Source organism: Halichoerus grypus, chromosome 3 (genome assembly GCF_964656455.1).
Source record: "Halichoerus grypus chromosome 3, mHalGry1.hap1.1, whole genome shotgun sequence".
NCBI lineage: Eukaryota > Metazoa > Chordata > Mammalia > Carnivora > Phocidae > Halichoerus > Halichoerus grypus.
Window position 1 is genome coordinate 87908277 of NC_135714.1, and position 23977 is coordinate 87932253.

The window sequence follows — 23977 nt, forward strand, 5'->3', positions numbered from 1 at the left end:
AAAGTCAAGTCAACTGGCCAAGGTCATAACAACTGGCAGAGCTGACTTCCAACCCACTGTTTCTGGCCCCAAAGCTCCTGCCTCTAACCACATAGTAATTCACCTGTTCTTTCACATCTGAGTTATGCCGTCATTTAATAAACACTAAATATCTACTGTGTTCCAGGAGCTGGACTTGGCAACAAGATTATAAAGACAAATAAGATGTAGTTTCAGCCGTCGAGGAGCCAGTGGGTTTTAGAGGTTACGAGGCATGGTGGGTGAAAGCATGGATTCCAGGGACACCGTCGGGGTGCAAATCCTTGCTCTACCATGTACAGTATGTGACCCTGGGTAATTTACACCTGTCTCCTCACCACTGCCTTTTTTTTTTTTTTTTAAGATTTTATTTATTTATTTGAAAGAGAGAGTGAACGGGGGCAGGGCAGAGGGGGAGGGAGAGGAAAAGAGAATCTCAAGCACACTCCACACTAAGTGCAGAATCCGACACAGGACTCAATCTCAGGACCCTGAGACCATGACCTCAGACAAAACCAAGCGTCAGACGCTTAACCGACTGAGCCACCCAGGAGCCCCACCTCTGCCTTCTTCACTGGCTGTGAGCACTAAAGGAGTTAATTCATAGTATACAGTCGGTGTTCAATAAAGGTTAGCTGCTATGATTTTTATCACTACTACTACTACTACTGCTGCTATTAGCACCACCAACCGACGATACCATATGAGAATGATGGTGTGTTACAGGAAAACAATGCGTTATGGCACAATAAGGGCACCAAAGACAGGTATCCCACAAAGCCCAAAGGACAAAGGGAAGGTACTCAGGAGGAGGAGACACCTACCCTGAGTCTCAAAGCACAAACAGGAGTCAACTGATGTGGAGAAGGATCGGTGGAAGAACAACTTTCAGGCAGGGGAACAAAAAAATCTCACGGTGAGAAACAACACGGTTTTTTAAGAGAAACACGAAAAAAGTGAAATGGTGCTAAAATAAGAGGAAGAGTGTAATAAAAGAGGAGACCGAAGATCTAGAAGCAAAGTAGCCATAGTCAGGCACATGTGAAAAAACTGAAGACTTTCCCTGGTGTCGGACACATGTTGAGTATTTACTATGTGTTTACTGAATTGAAAAGTCAAGCTTGAAATAATTTGGCCACTGGCTTGAGGTCAACAAGTTTGCTTATACTGGGAAGGGAAGGGTCACAGCAGGTTTTATCAAAACTGAATTTACTCAGAAAGTCACAGCACAGAAATGCCGTAGGTTGATTTAAAATAATTAAAATAAAATAAAGTATTTGAATTGAGCTTCAAAGCACAGGTCAGTTTTAAACTGTTTGTTCTACCTGATAGCATACTCTCAATGACATGAGAACAGCAATAGCACAAAAGCCACATACCTGAGTATAAGGTGATATAAAACTTGTGATGCATACTAAGCCAGCATCTGCAAACAGCTTAGCAACTTCTGCAATGCGTCGAACATTCTCCTCTCTGTCTTCAGGACTGAAGCCAAGATTCTTATTGAGACCCTGACGAATGTTGTCACCATCCAAAGTGTAGCATGGGATACCATGGCACACCAAGTACTCCTCTAAAGCCATGCTCACTGTGGTCTTTCCTGCTCCAGATAAGCCTGAAAGTGAACAGTCCAAGCACAGTTCAGATGCAGCATTAGAAGGATAACCACTTAGTAATAAAGAATTTAAATCACAGCCTTAATTACATTCATTATTCATAGCCATCTCTCAGTAACACTTTTCCCACATTTCTCTATAAGATTTACATCTTAGCTAGAAAAACATCTGTAGTTCAAATAAAATAAGCATTTATGTTTTTTGGGTTTTCTAAATTACAACAGACATTTATTTAAAGTAATACATTTGCAGCTCAAATAGTTCGAAACTGCACATTTCAGGTCTACCCAACTTCTTAAAAATATTTGAGGAGAGCTGCAACGACAGATTTCAACTCCATGATTACTTCTTCTCCTACTCCTCTATTTTCTTTGCCGAGCAACTTCATTCAGATGGGGTTCAAGGTAGAATTGATCCTGCTCATATTTTGTCCACTGCTCATTACGCAAGATCTGCTGCCTCCTAGTCAGATCCAGTGCTCTCTCAGTGTGAAACACCCTGTGGGTGTACAGGTTCTCAGGAAGCCTTATGGCCTCTTTCACATCATCATTCTCATATACTGTATCATCTCGCATTAACTCCAGTTTATTGGACCCTGTGGCATCGTGATACCATTTCTGAATACCCTCTAGCCACCAGCTTATTGCTGCAAGGCCTGTTTGCCATTTTGACCCAAGACTACAGCATTGCCTACTCAAGCATTTATGTTTTTAATAACTCCTGTCTGTGCCCAAAGGTATTCTAGAAATTACTCAGTTTCAGAGGGTAGATATTCACTTTGTTCTCATTACCACTATTCCAATGCTACATGCCAAAGTAAAAACAGAGTAGTATGCCCAAATTATTTCTAGGGAGGTAAGAAAAAGGACAAAAGTAAGTAAAAATAAACATTATAAAGTTATTTCTATATCCCAGAATCAATACATTCCACAGACTACCATGATAAAAGTATCTGGGAGTCCAATTTATAATATAATTAACCTTGAAAGAACATCCTTACCTCAACTCACCTTCCTCTACCAATGACGTTTACTCACTAAACAACAAGGAAAAGGAAAGCATGTATGTATGCACTAGAACATGCCATCTCGATGAGTATGCAAGCACAGAATTCACAACTAAGGTAGTGATGAGGCAAGAGATAAAAATGGAAGTCTCACGTACTGATTCCTTTGAAAGAAGTCATGATGGTAGAAGGCTAACTAAAAAAAAAAAAGTGGATTATGTGTTAGGAGGATCAATAGTATTAACTGCTTTATATATTAAAAACTTGTATGTTGGGGAGCCTGGGTGGTACAGTAGGTCGAGCATCTGACTCTTGGTTTCCACTCAGGTCAGGATCTCATGGTCACTCAGTGTGGGGTCTGCTTGAGCTTCTCTCTCCCTCTCTCTCTGCCCCTCCCACTCATGCTCTTTAAATCTAAAAAAAAAAATAAAAAATAAAAAACCTTGTATAGCGGATCTTATTTTCCAAAGACGGCTGCAACAGAATTTCCCACCCTGCAACCTCTTTGACAATGTAACATCGCCACGGTGACATCAAGAGGTAGAGTCTAATTCCCTGCCCTTGAATCTGGGCTGGCCTTAGGATTCACCTATCATGAAAAGAATGCAGTGAAAATGACAGTGTGTGACTTCCAAGGCAGGGTCAGAAAAAGCTGTTACGCAGTTTCTCTTTGGACCCTCCATTTGAGAGAAGCCCGCTATTAAATATCCCGAGGCCACCATGCTAGCAAGATCACGAGCAGGTGGTTCAGCCAGCTAAGCCCCCAGCTGACAGGGAGCATCAAGTGAGTTAGTGATCACCGACTCCAGCAGGTGAGCCTTAGACGTCAGGGAAAATCACCCCGCTGAGCCCTCCTGAATTCCTTACCCACAACATGGTAAGCAAATTGAAACGGCTGGTTTATGCCACCAGGTTTTGGGTGATTTGTTACACAGCAACAATAACTGAACAAAGAGATGGAGGCAGGGGGTTCTGTCTTTTGTTGTTTTTAACCAGCAGCTGAGCACTAAGTATGAGAAGAAAAAAAAAAAAAAAAACAACCCTGAAACCTGAACTCTTAGACTTTATACAAGACAACCTAAATGATAACAAAAGTACCTATTTATACATACGTGTATATATACTCATTTTATGTATATATTTAGTTTGAAACAAAGTAAAGAGAGAAACAAAAAAAAAGAGACTGCTGAAAATTTAATTACTGACACAGGAAGTTTCATTGATGATGATTACAGGGAACACAGACAAAAAGGCAAAGAAATTAAAGCAGTTAGAGAAAATTAATACACAATTACAAGAGAGATAATCCAAAACGAGATAAGGAAAATTAGTATACCTGAAGAAAAGGAATCAAATGTACTGGACTGACTAATTCCCCACCCCCCCAAATTCATACACACCGGGAAGCTCAGAATGTGGCCTTAGTTGTAAACAGGGTCTTTGTGGATGTAATTAGTTAAATTAAAATGAGGTCATACAGTACTAGGATGCGCACTAAATCCAGCGATGGGTGTCCCTACCAGGCCATGTGAGGATGAAAGCAGGGGCTGGAGCACTCCATCTACAAACCCAGGCAGCACACAGGATTGCTAACAACCTCCAGAAGCTGGGCAAGCGGCCTGCAGCAGCAGATTCTCCCTCAGAGCTTACAGAAGGAACTAACCCCCCCAAAACCTTCATTTCAGACTCCCAGCCTCCAGAACTGTAAGAGGATAAATCTCTGGTGTTTGAAGCCGCCCCGCTGTGTAAAATAATTTGTTACAGCAGCCCTGGGAAACTAGTACACCAACCAATGTAAAAATATAAAAGAAAGTTTATCGGAAATAAAAATCTGAGAAAAAGCAAACTGCATTCCAGGAAAATGGCAAACAACTCAAAATAGCTTGACGGATCCTGGTTAAGCTACTGAATTGCAAGAAAAGGGAAGAAATCTTTACTTCCATTTCCAACAATATTGTCAAAAAAAAAAAAAAAGATCAACAAAGGCTACGGAAGATTTGATAACATAATTAACAAGCTTGATCTAATGAACATATGTAGAACATTGCACACGTCAGGGAATAGATGTTCTTTTCAAATATATATTTACGAAAACTGATTGTCTACGAGATCATAAAACAAGCACCAAAAAATCTGAAAAACAGCATTTATAAGCATCACAAGTGGTCAGATCAATGGAATAAACCATGTTCAAGGAAAGGATTACCCAATATTGTAAAGATCAATTTTCCCCAAAATTGACCTTTAGATACAATGTAATCCCAAACTAAATCCCTACCAGATTTTCGAGGAACTGGTTAAACCAATTACAAAATTTACACAATAATGTAAAGAGCCCCCCCCCCCAAAAAGGTTAAGATATTCCTGATGAAGAATAAGGTAAGAGGACTTACTTCACTGGATTTCAAGACTTATAAATATATAGTAAGACAATGTGGCAATAAAAGAGGAATCGACCAGTAGGATAGATCAGAGAGCCCAGAAACAAATCCACACATAAGTGGAAATGTGACATATGACACCTGGCATTGCACAAAAAAAAGGATGACCTCATCAATATATGCTCGAGACAAACTATTATCCACATGGAAAAAAAAGAAAATAGATCCCTCCCTCATATACACACAAAAATCAACTACAGATGGATAAAGGGCCTAAATGAGAAAGGTAAAACTTCTAAATAAAGGAAAAGAAACAATTTTTCTGGGACCCAGATGAAAAAAGGAAAGCTCCTAAAAAGGAAAAAAAAAAAAAAAATCAAATTAGTCTCACACTTCTTCACATCATTTAATACCAGAAGACAGTGGAATAATGTTTTAAGAATTTCAAGACAAAAAAAGTATGAAGTACAAATCAAATATATATTTTACCCAGTCAAATCGTCGTAAAAGACAGGCAGACATTCTCAAATATAAAAACTCAGAGAATTCAAAATCCAGTGAGCACTATCTTACAAAAACAATTTAATGATGAAATATAAACACTTAAAACTGGACCCAGAGAAAGAGCTCATGATTGAACGCCATAATAAAAGAACTAATGGTGAGTTGATGGATATAGAATCAATTTACTTACAGAACTCAAACACAAACAATTATGAAAATTTTAAATTTAAGACTGAGAATTATGAAAATTTAAGAATGTGTTATGGGGGCGCTTGGGTGGCTCAGTCATTAAGCTTCTGCCTTCGGCTCAGGTCATGATCCCAGGGTCCTGGGATCGGGCCCCACATCGGGCTCCCTGCTCTGCGGGAAGCCTGCTTCTCCCTCTCCCACTCCCCCTGCTTGTGTTCCCTCTCTCGCTGTGTCTCTCTCTGTCAAATAAATAAATAAAATCTTTAAAAAATAAATAAATAAATAAGATGCATTCGGGTTTTTCCCTTTATTTCAACAGCAATTCTGTAAAGAACAAAAGGAATTACCAAAAGGAAATATGTTACAATTAAGCAACATTGTTAGTTACATGTAGTGATGTTCCAAATACAAGAACAGCTCAGAATTTAAATAAATATGCTTCATCCTGGTTCAAGGCTACTTTTGAAATTAACTAATTTCTCTCTCTTGACCGTACCTGTCAGCCAAACTGTGCAACCACGGAAACCACCTCGGGTCCCCACGACCTGACCTCTCTTGTTCCTGCTGACATGATGAGCTTGATAGGTGACATTAGTTGCTCTCTGCATCCCCTGGAAAAAAGAAACAAAACTCTGATTCACCTGAGTCCTTTAAAAAGTAAACACACATTCTTCGCTGTCACTGTTCTATATAACATGCCATAAGCAAAGAAAGAGATTAAAACTAACAGCTTTCTTTTCTTTGTAGCACCTAGTATGGCCTTTGATGCTTTACATACACCCATGAATTTAACCCTCAGAGCCAGGACGGTAAAGACTCTTACTACTGTGGTTTTACAAATGAAGATATTAAACCTGAGAAAAGTTAAATGGCTTGACCAAAGTTCCCATAACAAGGGAAGGCTCTCCAGAGCCCAGTCTTCCACTCACTGAATCATTCATTCAACCAGTATTTACTGAGGCCCTACCAGTATACCAAGTGAACTAAACACAGGGTCCCTGCCCTTACTGAGCTTACATTCCACTGGGGGAGACAAAGCAATAAAACTTTATTGTAATATCAAAGAGTGACAAGTGCATTACAGAAAATAAAACAGGGTATGACTGGAAAGAGGGATCAGGGAGGAGTGCCTCTTTAGACAGGCTGATCAACAAAGGCCTCCAAGAAGGTAGCATCTAAGCAGACTCCTGAACAAAGTATGGAAGGTCTGTAGGTATCATGAAATGCATGATGGGAAAAAAAAAAATAGATGCATTGTTTATTTGTGGTTATTCCACAAAAAAAGTGGAATGCAATTTTTCTTCCAAATTATCTTCTTAAACAAAAAGAACATAAATTTACACAGGCCTCAAAGAATCTGAATAGCCATTTCTCCAAAGAAAAAATACAAATGACAAATTAGGCAGATTAAAAGATGTTCAGGGGCACTTGGGTGGCTCAATCAGTTGAGCATCTGACTCTTGATTTGAGCTCAGGTCACGATCTCAGAGTTGTGAGATTGAGCCCGACATGGGTCTCCACACTAGGCGTGGAGCCTGCTTGGAATTCTCTCTCCTCTGCCCCCCATTCTCTCTCAAAAAAAAAAAAAAAAAATTCAGTATCATTAGCCATCAGAAAACGGCACATCAAATCAAAACCACAAGGAGATACCTCTATAACCCACTAGAATGGCTATAATCAAAAAGACAGTAACAAGTGCTAGTGACAATACTGAGAATTTAGAATCCTCATACATTTGCTAGTGAAAATGTAAAATAGTAGAGCCACTTTGGAAAACAGCACTTTTGCAAAATGTTAAATATACAGTTACCATATGACCAAATAATTAAACTCATAGATGTATACTCACAAGAAATGAAAACACATCCACATAAAACATATATACCAAGTTCACAGCAGCATTATTCATAAAAGCCAAAAAGTGGAAACAACCCAATCGTCCATCAATTGAAAATTAGATAAAATACTTTAAAATTTATATATCCATTCAATGGAATATTATCTGGCTGTAAAAAGGAATGAATTTCTCAAACTCATTACAATTTGAATGACCCTCAAAAACATTAAGCTAAGTGAAAGAAGTCAGTCACCAAGACCACATATGGTATAATTCCATTTATTTGAACTGTCCAAAACAGGAAAATCTAGAGAGACAGAAAGCAGATTAGTAATCGCCTCAGGCTGGGAGACTGGGGGCCAAGGGGCAGGGGGAGTAACTGCTAATGGGTACAGGGATCTTTTATGGGGTGATAGAAATGCTCTAAAATTGTTTGTGATGACAACTGCACAACTCTGTAAATATACTAAAATCCATTTAAACCATACACTTTAAGCAGATGAATGTATGCAAATTATATCTCAATAAAGCTGTTTTCTACAAAAAACAAAAAAAGGAATTACAGAGTCTCTCTTTTATCTTCCTATGGAGAAAAAACGTAATTCAGGTTCTTTTTTTATATTTATTTATTTATGTGAGAGAGCATACACCCGTGCACATGGCAGGGGCAGGGGGTTGGGGGGGCAGAGGGAGAGAATCTCAAGCAGACTCCTACTGAGCACCAAGCTCCACATGGGACTCTATCCCACAATCCCAAGATTATGACCTAAACAGAAATCAAGAGTCCGACGCCTAACCGACTGAGCCACCCAGGCGCCCCTAATTTAGGTTCTTTTTAGCAGCATGTCTTTATAAAATAGATATGTGACAGCATTTTTTTGAAAGGTGTTTGTATTTGATACTGCTTATATTATTCAACATTCATTCAAAACTATTTACTGAATGCATACTACATGCCTGAAATTCTTCTAGGTGCTGATGAAACAAGAGTGAACAGTACCAATAAAAATCACTGTCCTCATGGGACTTATCTAGTCCTCCCGCCTAGTGCAGTGGTTCTCAAGGTGTGGCCCCTGCAGAAGCAGCTTTTGCATCTCCAGGGAACAGTTACAAATGCAAATTATCAGGTCCTGCCCCCAGGCCAAGGGAATCAGAAACTCTGGGGTAAGCCCCAACAATCTGTATTTGAAAGCCCTCCAATCGTGGGGCGCCTGGGTGGCTCAGTCGTTAAGCAACTGCTTTCGGCTCAAGTCATGATCCCAGAGTCCTCGGATCGAGCCCCGCGTCGGGCTCCCTGCTCAGTGGAGAGCCTGCTTCTCCCTCTCCCTCTGCCTGCCTCTCTGCCTACCTGTGCTCTCTCTCTCTCTGTCAAATAAATAAATAAAATCTTTAAAAAAAAAAAAAGCCCTCCAATCGATTATGAAGCAAGCTCGAGTTTGAAAGCCACTGGATTAATGGGAGAGCTGGGGGAAAAGATAAATAAGTTAAGGTAGGAATAAGTATCAAAAAGAGAAAAAGTCAATAAAGCAAAACTGTGAAGAAATTTCAGAGAAGTGACGTTCAGACAGGGTGGCCAGGCAAGGCTTCACCAAAAAAGAGGGCACTTAACACCTGTGATGACTTCTGGGGGAAGCATCTCCACACAGTGTGCAGAATGAGCACAAGAAGAGTGAAAAAGTGACTAGGGAAACCTAGAATGGTTGCTGGGCAGTCCTAACGACTCACGTGAAGCCAACAATCATCAATTCAAAGCAAAACCAGTCACCAGGACCATGTTTTCCACAGCCACATCAGGGACACAAAATGAAGCAGGAGCAATTGGAGTGGATCCAACTAGAGCTGTAGTCTGGCCCAGGGGTCTTCAAAATGGGGAATAAACAGCCTTGCAGCTATAGAAGCATGAACTGTGGGGGGGTTTTTTGGGGGGTGTGTGTTTTGTTTTAGAAGTACGAACTTTGTAAAGGAATGTATTTCTATCCAGATCTTCAACTTCTGGATGGTACTCCTTTCTAAAAATGGTCTGCCTGAGGTGCCAGATCTCTTTGCCCACCTCTCCCTCCCCGATCCTCCTAGTGTACAGGACAAAGCATCTCTGCCCTTCTGAGTCCTACTATCACTCATTGCAGAAAATCCTCTGGGGCCAAAGGGCAATCTGACAATTCTTTGAATAGGAGCACGACAAAAGCTGTACCCCTCCTCCGCTAATCATCGCATTAACAAATGCATTTCCAATAAAATTATGCTCTACATGTTCAATAATCATTTCTGAAAAATTGTAACGCGGGTCTCCCTAGCTATTTCTTTTCGATGAACTAATGAAGCAAACATTACTTTCCAGCTCTACATTTCCAAGATCTTAAACAAAAACAAGGTTCCACACATGGAAATCCTCACCTCTTGGGAATCAGGGACACCTCTTCCCATGGGTCACTAGTTTCAGCTCCCAGCTCAGGTGTCTGGGTAGAAGGGAGTGGAGACTGAAGGGGGTGTTGAGGGAGTGGTTTTGAGGAGGGTGCTAGATAGTTAGCTGCCTACACTGACAGAACCTGTTTGACTGGGGTCATTTTGCTTTGGGGTTTATTCCAAGTTATTCTGCTTTGGGGCAAGAAGAAACATGCATCTAATGAATTTTAATTCATTCTGGCCCTGTAAAATAGCTCCTGTTTTTCTTTTTAAACTGAGTAGAATGCATAAAATTATCTGAGAAGCTATAAACGGCTGAGGATGTGGTTTGGAGAAAATACAAGATAAGCACAGGTTGTCTGTTTTAACCACAAGAAAAGAACGCTACCTCAGGGTTCCTTGCATCCTACCTTTAAAAAACTCTGGTAGCAGATATGGCAATCTAAGGAGGCTTATTGTTTGTGTATGTCTGAGATTTTTCATATTAAAAAACAATCTTAAAAAAAAAAAAAGATTTTCTACAACCTCCCACCTCCCAGTTTCTCAGAGTAAATCAAAGAGCATTTTTTAAAACTACTGGAAAGGCAAAGTGGTGGGATTATGCCTGAACTTTACTGAGAATCTAAAGGCCACTTCCACAAGCAATCTTCTTTCAGTCCCCCTTCCCTTCTTTTCCACCCATGCTAGCCAAATCCTTCCTATAATTCCGCCCGAAAGAAAGGACATTAGTGAGTCACTGAAGGGCGAGTGAGTTATTTCCTTCCAATTCCACACTCCTACTCTCGGTCTTCAATGGCCTAGCTTCTTTCCACAAGATGGAGAAATCAGGCTTACAATTTCTTTCGTAAGAGGCTGGGTGGGTTGTAGAAATATTTATGTGGCTTGGTACGTACACCCAGGCAGTCCCTGTAATAACTTACTGCCTATATGATTTGTTCTTTAGGGACTATTTTATACTTTCAGCTGTCTTTCTATGTATATATATTCTGACTTCCTTGGGAGGGTAGGTCAAGCACATGAGTTACAGTTCTATCTTCCCCAGCACCCAACCTCTTTCCTTGTGCCTAGTCAGTGCTCAGTAAAAGTTAGATGTGAGGCATTTATTTTAAAGCATGATTTGTTTTCTCTGTATAACTTGCAAATGAAATGATGACTGACATTCAGAAACCTTAAGTTTAGCAGAAGTGGGACAATTCATTTCAAGAGAATTTACTCACTTTCTACACTTGGGGTTAAACAACCATCAGTCCTGTTACTAGGCTAACATCACCAGGCCTCTGATATTTGTGGTGCACATTTTCTACACATTCTACAAACTTCTGTCACGACGTACACAAGTGGCCCTGTGTGCCTTTTTGACCCACCTTAATTTCCACATGGGTGGTTTTATTTTATCCACTTCCCTATGGGAGAAATTAACTTCTCCTATGATGTCTTTTAAAGAATTGTAATGCCTTGTGAGTTCACTATGATTTGATGAACAACTCTGCCTTTTTAAGTGAAATCTGTAAAAGCACAGAGCATATACCAAATATCAAGCATAATTCTGGACTCAACACCCATCACCCACCCCACCACCCACCTTAAACTGACTGCTAAACAGTGTGCTCCTCCAAGAGAATCTCTGAAATGATTACCAGTCATGTTTCTTTTATGTCTCAACACAGACTATGGAGAGATGGCAGAGTATCATGTGAATAAGTTGAAGAGATGGTCAAGTACATACAAAGAGAAGAAGCCTTTACTTCACAGAGTTACTGATCAATTAGTTCAGTTACTGATAACTGAAGTTAACCTTTTGAACAAGCTAAAGACAAACAGCAAAAGAGAAGATCATACATTCCTGGAGGCTGAGAAAATCTGAAAATGCTATACTTAAAAACTTGCTACTGCAAAACACGTTGCACAGCAACACTGGAAGGATGTTTCTGGTCAGAAAGTGAATCACTACCCCAGGCCTCCTGAATCAAAACTAAGTTACTGGCAGGCTTTCCTGACTGCTGTCAACTATCATGCATGTGCTCTGTATATACATGACGGCTCTCCAACGGGTCTGTTTTAAATGTTAAGTAACCTTTAAACATTAATGCAGATTTTTTAAAAAGTCAATACCTTTAATGGAAGGGCCCCTGGATGACCTCCAGGTGGAAAACCCAGCTCTAAGAGATTCCTAGAAGATTCCTAAGACTATCTGGTGATCGAGCCCTTCTAGATACAATAAAATTAAATTAAAAAAAATTTCAGGGAATGGGGCGCCTGGGTGGCTCAGTCATTAAGCGTCTGCCTTCGGCTCAGGTTATGATCCCAGGGTCCTGGGACTGAGCCCCACATCGGGCTCCCTGCTCATTGGGAAGCCTGCTTCTCCCTCTCCCACTCCCCCTGCTTATGTTCCTTCTCTCGCTGTGTCTCTCTATCAAATGAATAAATAAAATCTTAAAAAAAATTTTTTCAGAGAAGAGACAAAGTATAAACAGATAAAGAAATCATTACACCATGACAGACCCCTGCGCCTCCCACCAGGGTGACTACACATAAGACGCAGCTCAGAAGCTGGGCAGACAAAAATACACTAACATCTACCTCGAAGTTGAAATTAACTACTAAAACCATAGGCGAGTACACACAAAAATGTGTGCACGAATGTTCACGGCAACATCACCCATAATAGCCAAGGAAGAGAAACAACTCAAACGTCCATCAACTGACGAATGGATAAACAAAACGTAGCATATATCCATAAAATGGAATATTATCCAACGATCTAAAGGAATGAAGTTTGATAACATGCTACAACATGGAGGAACCTTGAAAACATCATGCTAAGTTTAAAAAGCCAGACACAATAGGGCATACATTTTATGATTCCATTTATAGGAAAGTCTGGAAGAGAAGTCCAGGGACAGAATGTAGACTACTGGTTGTCAGGAGCTACAGAGGAGGAAGGGGTAGGAAGGGGTAGGAAGGGGAATGACTGCTCATGGGTATGGGATTTCTTTTCGGGGCAATGAAAATGTTCTAAAATTAGATATTGGTGATGGCTGTACAACTCTATGAATATACTAAAAAAACAATGAACTGTACACTTAAACATATGAGAAATAAAGACACAGGGAAGGGATGCAAGCATGAAAAAAACTAGAGAGAAGAGACTGAATAATGCCTACATTCATCTAAAAATTAGAAACTGGACTTCTATAGATAATGTCTAATATTCCCACTATTTTTATTGTTAAAACTCACTTGGTAAAGAACTGTACCCTTAAACGATATTTCACAGAAATAATTACCACTTAAGTAAATACCAAAAAGAAAAATTTTTCTCTTCACTTAATTTACTTAGTAACTTGCTTTCGAAACAATTCAGGGTTGGAGTTTGACTATTCCGTCACTGGTATGCTATAAATAATTGATCTGTCTCAGAGCAAAAGATGGTGACTTCCAGGCTGGTGGATGAGAAAATGGTATTATCAACTAGATTTTACTTTAAATTACTAATTTTGCATTTCACAGTTATGCAGTTTTTTCCCTTTTTCTTACTCAAAGCAAAGAATAAAATAGTGTTTCTCAATTTCAGCATTAGTAACTTTTAGAACCAGGTAATTCTGTTGTGGAAGCTGTTCTGTGTACCGTGGGATGTTTAGCAGCATCCTCTATCCAACAGATGCCAAAAGCCCCACAGTGCATGCGTGCACACACGTTAACAATCAAAAATGTCTCCAGACATTGTCAAACACCCCCCTAGGAGTGGCAAAATTTTACCTGGTTGAGAACCGTTGGAGTAGAGAACTACCCCTCAAAACTCAAATGTAACAGAGCCAGGCAAAGCTTATTTCACAATTCACATTTAGAGACACAACTCTGCTAAGGGAAGGCTAACACTGCTGGTACCCTGCCAGAAGCCAGGTCTGCAGAATCGCCCAGAAGCATGATTCCAAAGAAGCCACTATCTCTCGAAATTTCCTTGCCCCGAAAGAAAGTAAAAATGAATCCATAAATACATAGAGAGTAGAAAAAAGTGTTGGCAGCTATCCCAAAGGAACTTTCTAGACCTGCCCTGTCCAATACAGTGCTCTAAGACCCTGAAAATGTTCTCTACTCCACTGTCCACTCCACTGGCCACTAACTACATATGGCAGTGTAGCACATGCAGCAAAGGAAAAGAATTTTTTATTTTACTTAGTTTTAGCTAAATTTCAATTGCCACAGGTGTCTGGCAGCTATCAGATTAGACAACACAGATCCAGACCTTGCCATCATTCTTCTTGTTATTGTTGTTAGTCAACATTAAGAGTCCGCTCTTAGTAGAAGTCCAGCTTTCCCTCTTCTTCGGGCAATTTTTCCAGCAGCATCTCCCTGGAAGATCAATACCTGCCCCTGAACACAGTCAGGCCAATGTTCTGAAGAATGAATATACTGGCCTCTTCCTCAGCTTTTCATCAGCTGTATGTTCCATTTCTAAATGCTTGTTTCTTTTCTGTTCCACCTCGGTCTTCCCCAAAATCCAGAGTGGGCTACTGGCCTTCTATGAAAGGCATCTAGCAGTATAAGGAACAAACTGCTCAAAAACGGAGAACTGGTAAAAGGGAAAATTATCTTATTCATTTGTTTGCCTTTTAATTAACTCTTTCCCAGACAGAATGCAATATCCACGAGAGCAGGTAGGACTCTGTCTTTTTACCACTGCATCCCTAGCACCTAAACAAAGGCTTGCACAAAGTTGGTGTTAAATATTTTTGATTAATAAATAATAACAAGAACACCTTAAATAGTGCTCATGTGCCAGGCACCCCCGTCGTGCTTCAAATATAGTGACTTATTTAAACCTTACTATAACCCTAGGAAGGTAAGCACTATTATCTCCACTATAAGCTATGTTTTATTAACTACATTATTACCTTTGAGGACAGTGAGGCAGAGAGGCGTTAGGTAATGTGCCCAAGATCACACAGGTGGTAAATGACCAAACTGTAATTTGAATCCTACCACATACGGAGTTTATTCTCTAACTTAAGCGGTACAGAGATACTTATGTTATCTAGGCTTTTAATATCTGAAGCACTGAAGCTTACTCTGTAGCACACTCCTTACCCCCATCCTGCTATATGAGCTGCGTGTAGACACAGAACATCCGTAATGAAATCTCACTACATAATACATGGTAACAGCAGCATGCAACATGATACAGGGTGCACAAACAATTCGGCAACGTGCAAGAGTATGTGCACTCAGAAGGCCGCGCCGTATGGTAAAGCAGCCCACAGCTCTGAAGATTTTAGTAAGTGATAAAGGTTACCAGGCATCCCAGGCAGAAGGAAAGGGCTTGTGTAAAACCATGAGGATGGAAGGTACAGAGAGAAAGTTGGGGGCGGAAATAGGGAGCTATGGAAATTTGGGGAGTGGTGGGAGAGAAGGGAATGGAAAGGCAAATCAGAGTGAGACTATATGTGCTTCTGAATGTCAGATCACTCTGTGGGCAGTAGGCTTCACCTCCACTGTAAGGCAGCTCTAAGTAACCCAAAAGGATTCTACCCAATGGGTGAATAACACCTGGGCCTGAACTGAGTGCCCCACATTTCCCTCAACCCAGCTAACATACTCCCAAGGGCAGATAAAAGCTGATCCCATTGGAGAAAGGTTCTATCAGATGGAGAATGATATTCATTACATCCGATGCTTTGTCCGACTGAGCTAAGAGGAAACTAACAGGGAAATTTCACTCCTGATTTCTCTTTCCCATTCTTGTAGATATATGGAGACATCTTCCTGTTAATACTAAATAACATTCCCCAATCCTGTAACATTACATTTTCCCATGTCTTTGCCTATCTCTCATGAATCCACTTTTTTTTTTTTTAAAGATTTTTATTTATTTATTTGAGAGAGAGAATGAGATAGAGAGAGCATGAGAGGGGGGAGGGTCAGAGGGAGAAGCAGACTCCCTGCTGAGCAGGGAGCCCGATGCGGGACTCGATCCCGGGACTCCAGGATCATGACCTGAGCCGAAGGCAGTCGCTTAACCAACTGAGCCACCCAGGCGCCCCATGAATCCACTTCTTTTACCTGCTCCTTCACAGGAGATACTATCCAAAGCCTAGGACTTACTTTTTTCTCTGTATTCTCTAACTCAAAATCAACCATCACATCTTTATTTCCAACCTTAACCTAATTCAGTCCCAATCATTGTGTTGTCCACATCTCCCTACTGAGTATATGAAATGAGGCTGGTCTGAACTGAGATGTGTACGTGTAAAATATACACTTAAGTAAAATATCTTAGTAATTTTATATTGATTATGGTAGTATTGAAGTTACATTTATATTGAAGTGACTGTTTTAGATATACTGTGATAAATAAAACATATTATTAAAATTTATTTCAACCTGTTTCTTTTTACTTTCTTTAAAGGGCCCTCTAGAAAATTTTAAACTATATATGTGGCTCACATTATATTTCTACTGGATAGCATATCTACTAAAGCTGTCCCTCACACTCAGCATGCTGAAAACTTGATCCACCACTAACAAACTCTATGACTTCTCTGTGCCTCAGTTTCTTCATCCATAATGTAGAAATACTAATTGTAATGAAGAGGGTAACTGTAAAAAAAAAAAAAAAAAAAAAAAAGAACCAGACACAACATTTACTATATGCTGACTTTGTTCTAAGCATTTTTCATGTATTAGCTTTCAATCTTCACAATACCCCAGTGAGACTAGCATTTCCATTTTATAGACGAGCAAATGGATGCACAGAGAAATTCAGTGACTAGCCAAAGGTTACATGGTTAGTAAATAGTGGAGCCCAAATCTGAGCCCAGGCAGCTTTAGAGAACTCTCTCTCATGACATCCACTTCAGAAATGTTGCAAAAACTCAGTAAGTTAATTTAGGTAAACATTGCAAACTGTACCGTGCACAGAGTAAACTCTCCTTCAGTGTTTAACTATCATCACTGTTACCCTAGCCCCCAATCTACTTCCCCATTTCCCAGCATGTCACTACCTTTCTCCCCATGTCCCGGGATTAAATCCTCAGTATCAACTTTTAACCCGCCTCTCTCTTTCATCCCCTAATTCTAGTCAGCTCCTTCTTACTCTTCTTTGAATGTTTTTAATGCACCTATTCCACTATTCCCACTACCACATTAGCCCAGCCCTTTGTACCCTCACACTTGAATTCATACCAAGAATAACTTAAATAGTGCTCAGGCAAGAGGCATGCTTCAAATCTATTAATTCATTGAAACCTCACTATAACCCTGTCTGTTCTCCAGGACTTTGACATCTGGACTCTAGCAGTATTTAATTTCCTCAGTAGCCCAGTCTTCCTGGAAATCCAATTTCGTCATGTGATGGAAACTTTAAAGGTGTATGGGTTCTTCACACTAATGTCCATTAGTTAACTTACGTATGTGAAAGGGAAATACGAGGGATGGTCTCTATTGGGGCAAAAAAAAGACTTCTAAGGCCCATAAAATTAAAAATTCTAGCATCCTCAAAAATCTCCTATGGAATTAAGTCTTAACTCAGCAACCACACGTTAACAACTGCACAACCTAGCCCCACCCTACCCATTCAAACTTATTTCCACTCCTCAATAAAAATTCTCCAGAGTAGGAGCGCCTGGGTGGCTCTGTCGGTTAAGTGTTTAACTATTGGCTTCGGCCAAGGTCATGATCTCAGGGTGAGGAGATTGAGTCCTGCGGTGGGTGGCATGCTCAGCAGGAAGTCTGCTTGAAGAGTCTCTCCCTCTGCCCCTCCCCACCACTCGCTCTCCCTGGACCTCTCCCCGTCTCTCTCAAATAAATAAATAAAAATCTTAAAAAAAAAAAAATCTCCCGAGTAGTTAAACAGGTTTCTTCATTGTTCCTGGAGTAAAAATAATATTAATTCTTATTCCCAGCCCCCTTATTCATTCAGTCCCTCTCTGACTCACAAATCTGAGCACATTTCTCCTCCATAAACCCTCTCCAAACACCCAGGATAAACTAACCTCTGCTCTAAATTGCAATAAAATGCGTCTTACACCACTCACTGTGGTGCGATATTCATCACCTGGCAAATGCCACTTACAAGCCCAACCAGGCCATGAGCAACTGGAAGGCAAACACGGAGTCCCTCATTTTTCATCTTCTCCAAGAGCAGCACAAGTCTCTACAAAGAACACACATCTATTTGGCAAAAGTTAATAAATAAATTATGGATGGTATAACTGAAATTATCTGTAAATACCCTAATTTAGCCAACCTTATTTCCCTAACTAGGAAATACTTCAAGGTACAGGAACAATACTAAGTTACATGGTACTGGTTTCACCGCACCTTCAAATTCATTATCTTCGTTACTCCTCAAAACAGCCCAGTGAAGTGCACACTATTACACCCTTGTTAAGTCGGCTAAGGTTTAAAGACATAGAGTGTTTTTCCTCAAGAGCACTCAGCTACTAAATGGCAAAGCCGGAACCAGCGACCATGCCAGTAGTCCAATGCTCTTTCCAATGTTGTAATTCACCTTTTATCTCCTTTCCCTCCTTATCACATAAGGTTAAAAGGACAAAGGAATCACACGAGAATCCTTGGTAACAACAGATACGGTAAATTCACGACTTCAAATGAACATTTGCCTGAAATGGCTTTTTTTTCTTTGACTCATCAAGGGTAATGATGATTTGCAAGGTTGCATTTAAAATTAAACCTCGTGATCGTATTGTACTGTGAAATAAAAACCCATCTAATCTTAAAACCGTTTCCTGACTCCGAAGTTGGACACCCCCCTCCCCCTCTCCCCCCTGCAATCTGCTCTATACTTACAAAATCTTAAGGCTGTTGATCATCAAAGAATTAAGGAAGGAAGCAACCTTCTGAGGGCACAGCACTTGACCATCAAATCCAACTGGCAGTTCTTGCTAAACGTTATAAACCATTAGTCTTACCCATACCTTACTGTCTCCGGAAATCGAGTCCTTAAGACTCCATGTTATTTGTTAGACATTCCAATTTAATACCGAGCCACAAAGAACCTCAGTTCAGAGCAGTCTCAACTCATGAATGGCCACATTGTTGGGTACTCTCCCTTCACACTGAAACTCAGAAATGGAAAGACGTGGAGATGGATCCAAACCTGGGCTAAGCGCACTGGCAGAGCCAAGAAAAACTAGAACGCACCGAATGCGCCCGCCTTCGCCTCCTCCACAGACCTTCAGGCCACTTCAAGGGATGCGGGCAGCATCCCCCGTCGGGGGTGCACGCTTCAGCAGCCGCCAGCTCACTCCCAAAAGATTCTCTTCCAGGTCTCTTCTGAGCCGAGGAGCTGGGGAAGAGGGCATTCTTCCCCCCCAGAAGGTGGGTCGGACCGCACACCACGCCCAGCCGGAGACCCCAGCCGCGCCAGCCCGTCTGGCACCACCCCCCCCCCCCCCGCGCAACACCGCCCCAGCTGGGAGGCGCCACGGCCTCGGGTACCATCCCCGAGCTCCAGGGAAGATGCAGAAGAGGCGGGAGGGAAGCAGCGGCTCCGGAACGAGCTGCAGCCACAGCCTCCCAGAGCCTCCTTCGCTCCTCTGCCCCGACTCACCCAGTTCTGCGCATTATTGCTCAGCTTGACTTTCTTGCACAGGCTCCCAGGGACCTCCATAGCCGCAGAGTGCGCTCGGGTGCGGGGATCCTCAGCTCTAGGAGGGTAGCAGGAGGAGAGGCCGGAGGGGGCGGGACGGGAAGGCGGGGCCTCCTCGCGCTGGGGTCGGCACGCGCTTACGTATGCACGCGCTCGTGCTCGTGCCTCCTGCGTGGCGCGTCGGCCGCGCCTCCGAAATGGGTCCGGAGCAGAGGTATGTGGGGAGGGGCGAAGCGGCGGGCGCGAACCTTAGGCCGGAGTTGGGGGCGGGGCTTTGGCGCTCGGAACGCGCGCGACGCTCCTCCCTCTTGATTCTGAGGAAGGGGCGGGGCCTGGGAAGGTAGTCGTGGAAGTTTCCTGGCTTCTCCCCAGCTCGCCGTCTTGTGCTGCGCAGGCGCTGAGGCTGGACATGAGTCCCAGGCGTGTGCCGCCTACGAAAGGGCAAGGGAGATACCTGGCTCTCGGCACTTAGCGTGCTTGGCTCCCTTGCAGCTGATGCTGGTTGGGAGAAGACATTGATGTAGTCTCTTGCCCCTGTGGCTTTTCCTCCTTAATCCTGGCCACCGGTCTCCTGTCTGCCCAATCTGTATCCTTGTCACCCTGGCCCCCCTTTACCCACCTGGCCACATTTAAAAAAGGGATTTTACAGCCTCGCAAAGGGAAGAAATGATTTACCGGACAGCTCAGTCGCCACACGTTCTTGGTGGCTTTAAAATTCTGCTCGGCGGCGCACAACTTCAAAAAACAGTCAATGCCCCATCCTTGGTCATCAATGATTAGTATCTTGACTGGGATTCGTGGTTATCTGCAAGGTGCCTCCTTCCCCACTTGGGAGACCTCTCTCTTCATATCAGGAGATTTCTGTCCAGTAAGTCTCACCGGGTAGGCCAAAAGGGCCCCTATATTATTAGCTTTTCCGGAAATTCTTAAGAGGACTGAAACCCAGGCTTATTGAAGGCTGCTGGTTACCACAGGTTAGAATGCCCACCTGTGCAGGACATTTTCAAATTTACCTAATTATTACAAGGCTAGTTCATAGGAAAATGGGCTGGGGTATGGGGGGGCTTCCTCCACGAGTTCTTGCCCCCCTCCCATTACTCTTAAGGACTTTTCCACAGCTTACCTCTGGCACAAAAATAGTTGTTTGAAGTTCTCGGTAACCCAGTACTCTCCACCTCCCATCCTCCAGGCTCCCCGCCCCCACACACACACACCATCTTCAATCACTAAGACCTGAAGCTATTGCTTCTTAACAGCTAGCAAATCAGTTCTCTATTTCCCCCACTGTTACTGTCTTTTATTAGGCCTTGCCCATATCCAAGACGAATCACAACTAGTACCCTTAACTAGGCATCCTCCCACCTGTGGGCTGCTGCCCACACCCCTGTCACACACACCATTCTTGAATTGCTGTCCCAGTGGTACTTCTAAAATGGAAATCTGACTTTGTTTACTTGACCATGTAAAATGTCAGTGGTTCCCTATAGCTTTTTCTAGGGGATGTTCAATTTGAAGTCTGTATATAGAACTGAACTTCAATATAATTCTCAATTCTGCCAGTAACAGGAATGAACTTGGAAGTTCAAATGAGAACACAGCACCACATGTGGAATCGGCCATTTTTCCAGCAAGTCCTACGAAATGATATTTAGAGGGAAATGATATAAAGACATCACAATCTGGGCTTCTAGTTGTGCTTATTGCTTCTCAGTCCATATTTCTGAGATTTTCCAATGAAAGACATTTTTAGGGTTAAAATATATTATGAGTTTACTTTGATAGTCTCAGTTCAAATTCATGATTCCAAGCATCAGTCATGCGAATGAGCCTGTAACATCTTGTCAAACTGGAAACAAGGAAATTATCAAAAAACACTAGAATTAAAAACAACAACAAAAACCACAGGATTATGTCAAAAGGACTCAGAAGCCAACTTCAAGTAGTTTTCTCAAGTCAAAGATGGCATAATTAGATTAGAGCAACAAAGGGATAATAACTATAAGGTATTGACACAAAATATGTTTAAATGTAGATGTTGATATGCTGATAATGATTATAATTCAAAGAGAACCCATTGTCATCTTTGGAGGATGCTAGGAAACCAACTCATTATTTTGGAAAATTGATAAATAAAGGGAAAGAATTAAACATTTGCCCTGCCTTCTCTGCATTAACTGTAAGTCAGGTAATGAAAAAATTGATGAGAGGGGCACCTGGGTAGTGCAGTCGGTTAAGCATCTAACTCTTGGTTTCGGCTTGGGTCGTGATCTTAGGGTCTTGAAATCAAGCCCTATGTCAGGCTCTGTGCTGAGCACGGAGTCACTTGAGATTCTGTCTCCATCTCCCTCTGCCCCTCATGCACTCTCTCTCTCTAAAATAGATAAATCTTTTTAGAACATTGATGAAAGGAAGTTCTCCTTATAGAAATATAGCTAATAAATGAAGAAGGAAAGAGAGGATTATGATATCACCATTTTTACCTTCTAATGAAATAATGGCTAAAGACAATGATGTTCATGGCTGCTAACATCATGAAAATAAAGAACATCAGAACTTTTTTGCCTCCTGATGATTTTTTTGCCTCCTGTAGTATTAATGCCCCCTTGCAATCAAACCTGATCCTAATCAAGCTTTCAGGCCTAATCACCAGTTTACAGTTAATGCAGAGGAAAGAGGAAGATGTAAAATCACCATAAATGCAAGCAACCAAATCCAAACTGTGGAAAACCCTACATCATAATGACCTGATTCTTAAATAATTCAATTAAAGGGAAAAAAAAAACAAATAAAGAACTGAAGATTAAAAGAAAACCTAAGATAACTATTAAGCAATTAAAATAAATGGAATTTGGGGTGCTTGGGTGGCTCAGTTAAGCATCTGCCTTCGGCTCAGGTCATGATCCCAGGGTCCTGGGATTGAGCCCCAAGTTGGGCTCTCTGCTCAGCGGGGAGCCTGCTTCTCCCTCTCCTCCTCGCTCGTGCTCTCTCTTGCTATATCTGTCACCCTCTCTGTCTCTCTCAAATAAATAAAATCCTAAAAAATAATTAATTATATAATTAAATAAAATAAATGGAATTTATTTGACCACTGACTCACGTAGAGAAGAATTTTTAATGTATATAGCAAGAGAGGAAATTTGAAGAGTCCCTGGATTCTTGATATTAAAGCTTACATTTTTTGGTGATAATAGCTTTGTTGTTATATTTTTTAAGGAGTGATTTTAAAGCTACATATTGAAGGATTTATCGATAAAATGGCAATGCCATAAGTATTCAGAACCAAAATGGGGCTCTTGGAAATTAAACACAAGATAGCAGGAGTGGAAGAAAAGGTGAAGATATCTCGCAGAATGCAGAGCAAAAATCCTCTAAAATAGAAATAGAATTTTTAAAAGAAAGAACAGTCCAGGAAACCCAACATCCAAATATTAGGAATTCCAGAAAGAGAAAAATCACAGGAAGAAATAACCAAGGAAATTATTCAACAAAATATCCTAGAAGTGAAAGACTTGAGTCTTTCACTGACTGTCCAGCTCAATGGATAAAAATTGAACATACAAAGCATAGCACTGTTGTTTGGAAACCCTACAAGCTTCCAAGGAAAAGGAGAGTTCAAAAACAAAGAATCAGGAATGAAAATGAATTGAGGGTACCAAGAAAAACACTGAGAGCTAGAAGACAAATAGAACAATACCTTCAGAGTTCTGAAAGAAAATAATTTCCAACCTAGAATTTGGAGTTATACACCCTTTCTCAAGGAAATAGTGGAAGATATGCTCCACTTAAATGGAAAAAGGGAGACATGGCATTCAGAGAACAAAGGTTTCCACACAGGAGACTGCCCAAAGGGAATTCCCAGGTTGATGGTGAAGGAAGATCCAGGGATGTTAGCCATGTACTGGGTCTAGAGGATACTCAGTCAGAAGGCTCTCCAAGGAGTCGGAAGGCCCTTGGAGAGCCTTGTGTAGGAAGACAAAATTAATAGAGCTTCTGATGGAAATGATCATACTGAAAATGATTCAGACAACTGAAAAGGAGTTTGGGGGTATATTAGTGATAACTACTTAGAAATGTAAGTCATCAAAAAGGACACATTTATCACACCCTTTTTTCCCCCTTAGATTTTATTTATTTATTTGTCAGAGAGAACAGCAGGCAGAGGGAAAAGCAGGCTCCCCGCTGCGCGAGGAACCCAATGCGGGACTTGATCCCAGGACCCTGGGATCATGACCTGAGCTGAAGGCAGACATTCAACTGACTGAGCCAACCAGGCATCCCTATCAAACCCTTTCCACACAAACTATTTCAGGGTAATCAAATAGTTGATGAAGAACAGTTTATACTGATAAAATTTAACTAATAAATGCAGAAGGAACGCTAGCATTTTAAAACCACCATTTTTGATGGGTAGTA

At 41.3% G+C, this 23977-nt stretch overlaps 1 protein-coding gene and 1 long non-coding RNA gene across 4 annotated transcripts in view; one reads left to right on the top strand and one right to left on the bottom strand.

The window, feature by feature from the left end:
- PAPSS1 (3'-phosphoadenosine 5'-phosphosulfate synthase 1) overlaps window positions 1–19681 on the bottom strand; it is a 98868-nt gene extending 79187 nt beyond the window's left edge. The window contains exons 1-3 of one of the 2 annotated variants that reach the window (XM_036119912.2): window positions 19526–19681; window positions 6211–6325; window positions 1398–1633 (exon numbers count right to left, since the gene is read on the bottom strand). In XM_036119912.2, coding sequence (XP_035975805.1) covers window positions 1398–1633; window positions 6211–6325; window positions 19526–19585 — 411 coding nt within the window. In that variant the 5' untranslated portion in view covers window positions 19586–19681. Of the gene's footprint in view, window positions 1–1397; window positions 1634–6210; window positions 6326–19116; window positions 19307–19525 lie in introns of those variants that run through there. The other variant, XM_036119913.2, reaches the window with a different exon arrangement.
- Window positions 19682–19719: 38 nt separating this feature from the next.
- LOC118553040 (uncharacterized) overlaps window positions 19720–23977 on the top strand; it is a 65070-nt gene continuing 60812 nt past the window's right edge. For both annotated transcript variants that reach the window (XR_004925793.2, XR_013446426.1), the window contains exon 1: window positions 19720–19778. This is a non-coding gene — a long non-coding RNA (uncharacterized LOC118553040). The remainder of the gene's footprint in view (window positions 19779–23977) is intronic.